The following is a 12,622-nucleotide window of genomic DNA, read 5'->3' as shown; positions in this document are numbered from 1 at the left end:
TGGACTTAAACCAAAATGGACTTGGATTAAAAAGAACTTGGACTAAAATGGACGCATGCCACAATGAAATTGGACCAAAATGGACTTGGACTTGAACTCGGATTTGGACTTGGACTTGGATCAAAATGAACTTGGACCTGGACCATAATGTTCTTGGGTCAAAATGGACAAACTTAGGTTTGAACTTGGATTTGGATTTGGACTTGGACCTAAATTGACTTGAACCAAAATGGACTTGGATCAAAATGGACTTGGACCAAAATTGACTTGAACCACAAAGAACTTCGACTAATCAAAATGGACTCTGACTTGCACTAGCCGGGATTCGTATGATATAGTCGAATCAAATGTGTAGCTTGTACGGATGTCTTCTCAGCAACGATATTTAAGCCGGATTACCATTGGAGGGGTCAGAATTTGATTGAGGTAGTACAGCCAACAACGAGACAAGACGATATCATAGACCTTCTTCGGCATCCTTCACCTTTATATGATAGCAACAGCAAAAAGTCTTGATAGACTTTGACAGTGCTGATAAAAAATTTAGCTTTTGGGAGGATTGAACTCACAAATCCTCTCGCTCCGTGGCTACGCCCACAAGCAGATTAGTAACTACATACATAGTACATAATATATTTCCATTACTAACATTTAATATACTTTGAAACATTCCATGCCAAAAGGTACAACTTTAATCGAATATTTCGAGTGTTCGAGGTTTGAGCCTAGGCGTGAATTATGGGAAGATGGTAGACCTCGATAGTCTTCTATAAAGATAGTTAAAGAATGAACAATCAAGTGATAGCAGAGGTACATAACTGGCCCAGAAGTAACTTTGTTCAAAGCTGAAATTCAAGCAATTCTAGAATGTTATAATGTGTGCTTGCGCAGAAACTGCAGGCATTCAAACATGTCTGAGAATGTATTCAACCACTCCAAAAAAGTTCGAAGAGGACACATGCCTAACACAATGGTTTATTTGTTTGATCGATTGTTTCCAGTTAATCTAGTAAATGTTGAATCCCGGGACTTCACATCTGGGATCCCGCAAGGCAGTAATTTTGGTACATTGATATTTTTATTATATGTGAACGACGTTTGTTTTCTACTACCAGATGGATGACGCTTGCTGTACGTTGACGACCTGAAAAATTCCATTCCATCGTGTAGTCAATACGGCAGTGTTGAACCGATCAACTCACATGAACATTTTCAGGGGTCAAAAATCAAAGCCTCCTCACTCCAGAAGCTCCGGTCAGTCAAGATTCGAACATACGACGACTGACTTATTAGACCAGCATTGTACCTCGAAGCTAACTGGGCGAACCTTTTCAATGGACTGAAAAGCGGGTGAACGTTTTAAGTTAATTATATATAACTAGTTGTTGTGCACTTAAAGATGGTAGGATTTTTATCCCTCTTGAAAATGTTAAGATGGCTATTCACCACCAGGATCATTGGATCGACTGATGAAATTTATTAAACATAAACATTTAAAAGATAAATCCCAGCACAGTAGTGCGCTCGCTTCAGATAGTGGACAAAATAACTATATCAAGGTTCACATGGAATAACCTATATCTTACCTCTTACCGAAGTGCAAATTCAAGTATTTTATAAATGATGATGAATATCTTTTTGTAATGAGATACACAGAGCATATAGGATTAATTTTCGGATTAGTTCACTAATCTATTTAGTTCAAACGGTTTTAAAAATGCAATTATAGATTTTATATTTTCACAATCACTCTAACAAATGCGTTCATCTCACATTACTAACAAAATTCAAAACGACATTCCATTGCGTTGTTCATTTTACTCCGGAGATCACTTCAGAACAACTTTCGACTTCTCGGAAATCGTCATGATGACACTTATAAAACTACTTTGGCAGCCAGAGGAGCAGAGTACGCCAGCGGCGCTGTCAGTGGAGCAGCAAATGGAGCAGCAAATGGAGCAGCTGCCAGTGGAGCTGCGAATGGAGCAGCCCGGGCGGCGTATGCCAAAGGAGCCGTGTAGGCAGCAGGAGCAGCAGCATAAGCAAACGGAGCAGTGTACGCTGCATAGGCTGGATTGATGACCTGGGAGTTGTAGGAACTGACCACGGCGGAGTCTCCAACGTTGGCGTATCCGGCTGTGTAGGCAACGGCCGGGGCAGCAGCAGCAGCCACCAATGGAGCGGAGTAGGCAACGGCAGGAGCGGCAGCGAGCAGTCCTGGCTTGGCGCTAACGCTAGCGACGGCCAGAGTAGCAAGGAGCAGCTGTGAAATAATTGAAGATTACAATGAATTGTGCTGTTTTATAATGCAAATGCTTTTGGCTCACATACCAATTTGGCAAACATTTTGAGTTTTGTGCGTTTTTTGGATTAGTAGTGTTTCTTGAAAGTTAAAACTTCAACTGATGGCTTCCAGTGAGCCAGTTAAACGTTTTTATACCAAATCGGGGAATTTTGCTTTGTACATCCTTTTCAATGCAATCCGAAACGGTATAGCCTCAGTACGTGGACTCAGAGCTAATCAATCGCATTCGAACGTATCCGGCCTGTACACGAATAAAATGGATGGGCTAGTTTGGTGATCAAAATAAATGCATCCAAGGGTTACATAATATTAATCTTGTAGTGGTTTACAAAACTGTATGTTATTTTGACATGGTTTTTAAGGTGAAATTAGTCGTCATCGATTCTGCCAATTTCAAAAGCAGTTTATTTGTTTGAAACAAACATTCTGTTCATGAAAATATATTCGCTGTGTTCAGATTGGCAAGAAGAATGCAGTATTTACATTTTTACTAACAGAACCCCACTTTTGGGCCAAAAAACTGCTTCCGAAATTGGGCTTTTCGACGAAAAGTTAATGACTGCTAATTTCCCGTTAAAACTATTTAATTCACTGATTAAAATGTTCATGATTGGTTGATACTTTCCAAAACAAACAAACCAACATTTCTTTCGAACATACCATTTTATTGACTTATTTCAAAATTCCTGATAAATATCAAAGAGTAAATTTTTTATGAAGTTAGCTATCAGAACGTAATTTATGCGTGTACGGCTTCAGTCGATACACTCGTTTAGATATTCCAATTGGTAATCGTAAATTGTCGCTGAAGCAGGTGAATGATTTTCGAAGATTGTGTAATTCTAAATCAGGACGGCGTCGTCGTCGTCGTCGTCGTCATCATCATCGATCAGAGTGTTTAAAATTCATTACGCCTCTTGTCGCAGACACGCGACTTTGGCAATGAGCAAAATGCATGCGGAAATTTGAACAAGTAGAAAGGCGATTAATTTCTAGGAAGAAGTCACCTGTAGCCGGAGAATAGTTGTCCGCTCAGTTTTCTAAAACTAAACGCTTAGGTACAAACGAAGTTATAATAATGACAATTAGGAAAAGGGGAATACACTTTTTTATAAAACATACTTGCTTGATTTAAAGTATTATGAATATATTTTCACTATACCATACAAAATATAATATCCTGTTTTCTGAATTGAACGATTTTTTGTATTTTGTAACAAATTAGGGAACTCCATTTGTCTACAATCGATGGAGTCGCTTCATATCAGGTTACCAAAAAGGAAATTTGAAGCTAGATTTGCCAGCGTCACTGCGTCATTTACTGGACGGGTTCCGGAAGTACAACTTGCAGACTTACCATCTGTTTGTGGACATGTACGATTGTGTGTGGGTACGATTCAGTCAAACGAAAAGAGCTGTGGCTGATTTTTACAGAACATGGTTTTCTGATAATGTTAAGCCACTAGTGCGACGCTGAATGGCCAAAACCATGCATCAGGATAGCAGGTGAGACCTCCGCTGATTTCATGATGTTATTGAACTGAAGCAATCTAACATGCTATTCAACATTGCCTTGAAAGGTGCGATACGAAGATCAAACGTGGAAAGAACCGGGTCTATCACCAAGAAATCTCACATGCTTTTTGGTTGTGCGGATGACGTTGCTATCATCGGAATGAACGTAATGCAGCGGAAGATGCATTAAGACCTTTTAAATGAGAAGCAGCGAGATTGGGACTTGCCGTTAACATGGTACATGGCTGCTGGCATGAATCGAAAGGACAGGGTTTGTGCGCAGTGGTCCAAGGTCCCCAACAAGGAAATTCTTTCCTTTTCTCTGGTTTGCCTAGCATATAATCCCACCTATAAAAGTCGAGTGAAATCAAATCAGACAAAAAACAGGCCACTTTTTTGAAGAAATAAAATACAGAAAATCGTCCTCACACCAAGCCTGTACAGCTTTCACCTGGTGAGACGGCGCAGAATCTTGTTGGAAGCAGTATGATGCATTCATGTAGTGTTTTTTGATGATGGGAAGCAAAAGGTTCTTCAAAACATTATCGATGCAATATTTAGTGTTGATTTTAACACCAAGTTCAATGGATAGTAATGAAACCTTCAATTTTTTGGAGAAACATCCCCATACCATCACCATGGAAATATTATGGAATCTTTGAACAGTCGGCTTGTCCCGAGGAATATCAGAAAGATGTACTGCATATATCCGACCATTTTGTTGGTTGTGGTGATCCTGTAGCAGGAACATTTTTTCGTCCGAAAAAAATTTTCAATCACCTGGTTGCTTAAGCCGTTGCCGATATTTTCGACTCGTGTAGCCTACTGCTTTTCAATCAAATCGTGCACCCGTTGTTTTTGTATAGAATCAATCGAAGAACATTTTTAAAATATTTTTCAAGGCTGACTGCGAAATTCCGAGTTCCTTGGCCATCATACGTGCAGGCTGGCCTGGTTTTCGTCAAATTCACTCTCTTACTCGTTTGACGGCTTCAGGTGGCTAATCGGTTCAGGTGGTTAATCGTCAGGTTTGGGGAGTATTTTCTAAGAACCGGTTTCTTTGCATCGACGGTACGGTACGAGAGACGAATCTTTTGTTTATTCCGACTTATCACAAGTTCTCTTTTTGCGTCCATGATTACCACGAGTCTTAAACGAATGAAAATTCAAAACAAACTTGCAAGCTGTGCTGACCATGAATACACTCTAAACGGAAAATATGCAGACACATCTGTGGTTAACCCATTTTTAATTAAACACGACCAAAAAACAACAGTTATTACCACTCACCCTGTAAATCTATAAACTAACAGATATTGTTAATTTCTTGTGACCCAGATTCTTTAAAGTTTTGTGAACTGGACATAATGATGTGATTGTGGGCCTTATTCTAAAAGGCATCCTATCTCATTTTTTTACGTTATTATAACACACTCTGCAATTCTGAACGTTACCCCTAGGCAATCCTGGTGACCTGATAGAGAAATTGGTTTGAAGCTGCAAAGGGAGATGGCTAATTAAAGTGAAGCGACTGTGAGTGTTGGTCAGCATATTCTTTTCGTAATTATCGCTCGTAAAAATTGACATTGCACTAAAATATTTACATAAAGGGTGTCCGACATCAAATTGCACCACGGAAGAAACGCTGTAGAAAATAACCTTTTGGGTATTTTCTCTTGAAAATTTGGGTAGAAGTAGTTTAGAGAGTATTGTTTACAGTCTATTTTTTACCGCAGTCAGTTTGTCAAAAATTGAAAAAATTGCGTCACCCGAAAAGTAACGTCACGAATTTATTTTGCTCAAACACCTGGAAAATCCTCAACTCTCTTATCATGGATCATGAGACTTACGTCAAGGCAGCTGCCGGGGCTACTGTACTTCACCGCTCAGCAGAAGTTTGATATTCCGGAGGAAGTAAGGATGCAGAAACTTTCAAAATTTGCCAATAAATACATGATTTGGCAAGCGATCTGCTCATGTGGTAAACGGGGTGCTCCGTTCATGACTACCGGGACTGTAAACGAACAGATACGATCTTCTGGCCGGATCTAGCTCCGTACCACTATTGAAAGGATGTCCTGGAGTGGTACAAAGCCAGCGGAGTTACTTTCGTACCCAAGGATATGAATCCCCCAACGCACCGGAATTAAAACCCATCGAAAAATACTGGACTATTATGAAACAGACACTACGGAAGCATCCCAAAGAGGTCAAATCTGCGGAACAATTGCAGAAAAAGTGGGTTTCCGTACAGAAAAAGCTACAGCCAGATGTTTTGCAAAACTTTTTCAGTGGAGTTAAGCGTAAGGTGCGAGAATACGGTTATGGTATTGAAGTTGGTTGAAATAAATATAACAAAAGCTGACTACTGGGTTATATTTTATTGTCTGAAAGTTTGAAAAAGATTGGTCAATTAGGTAATTTTCTACAGCGTTTCTTTGGTGGTGCAATTTCATGTGGGACACCCTTTAATTGGAATAAACTGAAAGAACGGCAGTGCTAAATGTATAAGAAGCATTTCAAGAAAATTACACATAAATAAAAAGATAAAACTAATTTCATTATTTTTAAAATTTATTGCAATTTTTTGTGATATTTTTTTCGGTTTAATTTCTTTATCACGCTAACTTTAGACTTCCCATCAGCAACTTATATTTTTAAGCAACTAGCATCATTGTGTTACATTTCGGTTTATTATAGTTTACGTTAAATTTAAGCTTAGTTTCCACGGCCTTCAAAAGGGTAAACCTATTACTAAACCTAAAACAAACTTTTCGTGTTTCTACACAAAATGTCACCAGCAACCTTGAACTTAGCACTGTCTTGTGCCAGCTCAATTTCAATAGATCATAAAATTTTTCTTTCATATAACCCATCACGCATAATGCGGCTACTGACTGGAGCAATTACATTTGCCCACATTTTACCTCCATTTATTGGTCAAGGCCGTGAGGTACGTACGCGTCAGCTACCGTGGACGCAGTCCCAATAATTAGATTAACCCATCGTTCCGCGGCAGACCGTACTGTGTTACGGTGCCAGTAACTTATCGCATCGTGATTTGAATTTTAAGCGTCACAGCTGCGATAGGTATATGCTAAATAACAACGACATGACGATTGGATCAAATGGCAACAAGTGGGCAAGTGCAATTGATTGATGCGAAACATTTTCGAGTCACCCGCTGCTGAATCAATGGCCAAACATATGCCCACCTACGAAAATACTTTACTACACTGAATTCTGACGTGCGGTCGAAAGAAAATCGATGACTTCTACGCCGCCGGGGGGGGGATAAGCTGGCGTTCGCTGGTGACAAATTTTATAATCATATAAAAGTTCACTCTGCTCGGAATAGAATTATAGTTCAATTGTACACTTTCAATCGTTCACAACGATCCCTTTCCAAAACGCTCAAAATGTTCACTAAACTGGTACAATATTTTCGATTTACAAAACTTTACAACTATGTAATAAATATATTTTGTTTCTAGATTTGCATTGCCGCATTGGCCATCTCCTGTGTTTGCGCTAAGCCAGGACTTGCTCCGCTTGCCTACTCAGCACCAGTTGTCGCCGCTGCAGGACCTGCTTTCGTAACGGCCCAGAGCTCCCAGGTTGTTGCTCGTAATTACAATGGAATTGCTCCATTGGCATACACCGCTCCGATTGCTGCTCCGTTAGCCGCACCGGTTGCTGCCCCATTGGCGTATTCTGCTCCCGTTGCCAAGGTCGCAGCTCCGCTGGCCTACACAGCTGCTGCTGCTCCGCTAGCTTATGCTGCTGCTGCTGCTCCCGTTGCCCGAGCCTTCGCTTCGCCGTACGCTGCTTATGCCACTCCATATGCTACTCCATATGCTGCTCCATATGCTGCCCCATATGCAGCCCCATATGCTGCCCCATATGCAGCCCCATATGCTGCATACAGCGCAGCAGCGCTGTCGCCTTACCGGTACAGCCCATACGTCCTGTGAAGATGTCTACGTACAACTCCGCACTTTTGCGAAGCAGTTTAGTGATGATCCTCTAATAACAAGACTTATAATGTTATTGTTAAAGTAGTTTTATAAGAGCACGAATATAAATTACCTTTATAAAAGCATTCTCCAATGTTTTCTTTGTACATTCTTGAATCCGCAATTCAAAGATTTTATAGTATTTAAAACGACTATTCGAAAAATGTTAAGGTAAGTTACCTCACAGCTAACTTTATTATATTATGGAAAACAAAAAAGCTGTACAGAATTTTATCTAGAACTGCAAGTTTTTAATTGTCACATGAAGCATTTACTTTTCTCAAAAAAGAAAATTAAAGAGTAGAATGGAAGAAAAAAAATTAAAAAATGCAAAGGTTAAAAGTTAAAACATGAGAGTCAAAATTAAAAAGTACATAGACAAAAGTCAAAAATCAAAAGTTGACCAACACTTAAAAGCTAAAACTAAAACGTCGAAAGTGAAAAGGCTAAATCCGAAAATTTGGTGTCAAAATTTGCAGGTCAAAAGTTGGACGTAAGAAATCAAAAGATAATTGGAAACTAGAAATTGGACATGAAATTTGACACGAAAGATTACTTTATTAGATTATTTGATTACAAAAGTTCAAGTTATTGGACACTTCTTCTTCTTCAGCATAGAGCCGGGGTGGCTCGTGCTCTTTTAAGCACTCGTCTCCAGGCTTGGCATACACTTTTCGCTCCGATTTTGCTCTTTTGATTACTGCATCTCAACCAAGCAAAATTTTAAAAACTGATGTATGGGGCGTTTGTAGAACTTGTTAATATCTATAATATTGCTGAATTAAGCATTACTGTGCATTTTGTATTTATGGCGCTATAAGGCTGCTACCCTCTTGGTAGCAAAAAGAGCGCTCTGCAAGAGCGTGCACGTTGGGCCACCCTGTTCCTGGTCCCGGTGGGGTTGTTGAAGAGTACTATTTTCGTCGCACTGCCGTCCGGCATCCTTACGACGTGTCCGGCCCACCGTAGCCTGCCAACTTTCGCTAGAGGTGCGATGGGAGTCTCCCCAAGCAGTGCCTGTAGCTCGTGATTCATACGCCTCCGCCACTCTCCACTTTCAGTTTGTACTCCGCCAAATATCGTCCGCAGCACTTTCCGCTCGAATATGGCAAGGGTGCGTATGTCCTCCGTGAGCAGCGTTACGACTTCAAGTCCAAGTTAATGGACAAAGTAGTCAAATTTCCCAACAAAAAATACTTGAATTTGGTATCGATCTGCTTGAAATTGGACTTTGAATTGGACATGAAGTTAGACAGAAGTTTACGTATTAAATAAATCAATAATCGAATAAATTGAAATGAATATAAAATTGATTCTAAATTGACTTACTGAATGTAATAAAAATATAAGATGGGATTGTAGAACATTTAGAGATTATAAAACAAAATTCAGAAAAGAACACCGAGTACATAAATGAAGCATTAATAAAATTAAATGACAATTCAAATAGAACCAATAAGTGTCAATACAATGATTAATAATACCATTTTAAGATCAAATGTAGGGAAAATCCATATTTTCAAATAATCATGAATAGTTTTGTCATTCAGAGAGGTGTTCACCTAACAGTTTAGTAGAGTAAAGGTAAGGTGATATAATAGCAATAAACTGACAAGTGGATAAATATCTTTTAAAACTTAGTTTTAATGAGTTTGTTTGTAATTTTGCACTTTGACCAGAGCTACGAACGCTTCACTTCATGATATTAACATCGGTACAAAACGGTTGATAGCCGAATCAGAGCGGTAGAATTCCTGATATCAATGCCAGTTTAGTAGTAAGTGTACGGGGACACTCCGTAGGCCGAGTAGGCGACTGGGTTTCCGGCGGAATAGACAACCGGGGTTCCGGCAGCATAGGAGGTCACTGGGGAACCATATACGGAAGCACCGTACGGTGAAACGACAGCGGGAGAGGCGACACTTGAGTAGGCATATGGAACGGTACGAGCTGCAACAACTGACGGGCCAACGGCACTAACCACCGGGCTGGAGTAGGAAGTGACTGTTGAAATTCCAGGACGGGCAGCAACGGCGGCAACGGCGATAGCAAGGATGATCTGAACACAAACATAAAATTTTAACTTTCACTTGTTGGTCGCTGTTGAATGATCATACTTACCAGTTTGGCAAACATTTTGAATTGGTTTGACGAGGTAGTTTTGTTGAAACTGTAAGAACTTGATTGAGCTGCTAAACAATTGATTATGATTTACTGTCAACTCCAGAGGGTTCCTTTTATATGAATAACTTTCCGGCTTCTTCAGCTACATTCGATCATATGGATACATATATTAATCGCGGATACGCTTGTATGATAAATTGGATATCATTAACAGCACCGATGTATTAGTTTACCAAATCAGGAAGATAAAATAAAACCAATTGCTCCAGTTCCGATCAACCGAATTTCTGACTGCTACAAGTGGGCGGGCGGAACAAAATAGAACAGTGCCGTACGTTTCAATCGCACAGTGCATCAATCTCGATTGACATTGATATTTGTTTGAATTACTTAGAATAAAATGTGATTTTTTAACAATGATCTAAAATTGTTCTCGAGGAAATATCAATATCGATGAATAAACCATTTTTTTTTATTTTTGAAACAGTTTAAACCATTAATATGGTTAGAAACAGATATCAATCACTTTGCCTTTGTTACTATCATAGCTGCGCACGGAGCGCTGACGGTTTTGCAAAGCGACAAAAAACAGTAATTCTGTTTATACTAGACACAATTGAATCATTTCTAGAATGTCAACTTCCACAGCGTTAGGTAATAAAAACCTTTAGCTTTGTTGTACAATATAGCAATATTATAACAATCGGTCGGAAAAAGTCAAATTGATTCGAGAACGATGCTACTTATCAGTCTCAGTGTAAATGTGACTCAATGGATCTCTGTTTAATTTCTTTATCAAATTATTTAGCTTTAATTGTACGCTTCGTTTAAAAGCTGTGAATAAAAAAACAAATTCATTGAATTGAAATTGCGCCTCCCAGTTGGCATCGTGGTACGTTGTATATTCATATCTCGGCTGGGAGAGACTATTAGAGTCAATAGGATTGAGTCCCTTCCAGGCGCGGCAGAAGTCGAGACAAGTTGACAGCTTATCCTGCATGCTTTTCAACATCGCCTTTGAGAAGATGATCCGGCGAGCTAAACCGAAACGAGAGACTGAATTTTCAGTGGAGGTAGCACCCTTCTTAGCTACGGAAATGACTTTGATATTGTTGGCGGAAACTTCGCCACTGCAGAGGTCGACTGCGCTAGACAAAAAGCAAGGGCTAGTAGGATTTGGCTAAAAGTAAATGCGTCGTAGACCAAATACATGATTGGTAGAGGCTCAAAGAGACGAACGTGCATTTTTCGTGGACGGTAATCGTTGACGGTGACGAACCAGAAGCGGAAGATGAGTTTGTGTATTTGGGATCGCTGGTGGCCGCGGATAACACAAATTGCAGCGCATTCAAGCAGAAAATCATAGTCTAGTATGCCCTTCGCAAAACGCTTCCATCCGCTAGCAAACGATAGCCACCGTACGATGCGGACAGAGTACACAGCCCTTATTAGACCGATAGTTTTTATGGATTGGACGATGCTAACGGAGGACATGCTAGCTTTCCGAACGATATTTGACGGAGCAATAGCAGGAAGCGGAGAGCAGCGGAGGTACACTAGAATCTCTTTTTACGTCCATTCATTCTAGGTGATTTCTTTTTGCTTCAACATTTTTACGTCCCAGATTTGAATAAAAGTCGTCTCGTTTTACGTCTAAAATTTGAATAAACGTCCACTCTTTTTACGACCGATTGTTTTGACGTCCCATAATAGTGGACGTAAAACGAAACTTGAGTGTATATGAATCACGAGCAGCAGACACTGCTACCATCGGACCATCTAACATCTGATGAAAGTCGGTAAGTTACGGTGGACTGAACAGTCATAAGAAAAACGGTTCTATTTAACAACCCCACGGGCACCCAGACCCTACGTGCGAGATGGCTCAACTTGGGTCTTGCGCCTGCTGAAACGCCTGGGAAATAGACGACGAGTAACCCAAGATTGAGTAGAATGCAGCCGACTAGTTGAAAAAAGATGAGCCACCCTAGGTCTATGCAACTGACGACGACAACGAGGATCGTACAACTAGTTCCGTAAATAGGTAGTAGAAATTTTAAGCTTCAAAGCGAAGAACAAATTTTCTTCTGGGGGGGGGGGGGGGGTGAACCCCTAAAACCACCCCCTCGCTACGCCCATGCTGCCCATGGATACATTGTTGACGTACCGACCAACACCATGATTGGTGAGAAAACGCATTTTTATCGTGAAAAGCGTTTTAAGCCATATAACCGTTAGTGTAAACTTCTTCACCTGGAAATTAAATAAAAAGAAAATTTATCCAATTTAATTCTGCTATGTATATTTTATTCTTGATAGATACGTATTTCGCCTACGACTTGCAGGCTTCCTCAGTGTCTGTTTTCGAACACAGACACTGAGAATAAAATATACATAAGGTTTATTTCTAGTTCCCGTCGTACTAAGAATAGCCACTCTAGTTTTCAACATGTCTTAGGTGGATTTAATGAAAAGCTCTGCTGCTGATTTGACTCAAATACACTTACCTTCCGATTCGTGCCCTTTGAATTCACTAAAAAGCGAATAATAAAGTATTTGATTGAAATTAGGGGGCATCCATAAAGTACGTCACGCATATAGGGGGGAGGGGGGGTTGACCTAATCGTGACGATTTGTGACATACTGATAAATTTTAAAACAA

General features: G+C 40.0%; 2 protein-coding genes across 2 annotated transcripts; one reads left to right on the top strand and one right to left on the bottom strand.

The window, feature by feature from the left end:
- Positions 1-1,876: 1,876 nt before the first annotated feature.
- LOC128734291 (cuticle protein 16.5-like) lies at positions 1,877-2,346 on the bottom strand. Its single transcript, XM_053828398.1, has 2 exons — positions 2,332-2,346; positions 1,877-2,263 (listed from the first exon to the last, which is right to left on the bottom strand). The coding sequence occupies exons 1-2, from the start codon at positions 2,344-2,346 to the stop codon at positions 1,877-1,879; spliced, it is 402 nt and encodes a 133-aa protein (XP_053684373.1).
- A 4,893-nt stretch (positions 2,347-7,239) lies between these two features.
- Positions 7,240-7,794, top strand: LOC128734290 (cuticle protein 18.6-like). Its single transcript, XM_053828396.1, has 2 exons — positions 7,240-7,254; positions 7,315-7,794. Exons 1-2 carry the CDS (start codon positions 7,240-7,242, stop codon positions 7,792-7,794), a joined length of 495 nt encoding a protein of 164 aa, XP_053684371.1.
- Positions 7,795-12,622: the final 4,828 nt, after the last annotated feature.

Source organism: Sabethes cyaneus, chromosome 2 (genome assembly GCF_943734655.1).
Source record: "Sabethes cyaneus chromosome 2, idSabCyanKW18_F2, whole genome shotgun sequence".
Classification (NCBI taxonomy): domain Eukaryota; kingdom Metazoa; phylum Arthropoda; class Insecta; order Diptera; family Culicidae; genus Sabethes; species Sabethes cyaneus.
Note: the sequence above shows the minus strand (reverse complement) of the source record. Positions and strands in the feature narration are given on the sequence as shown.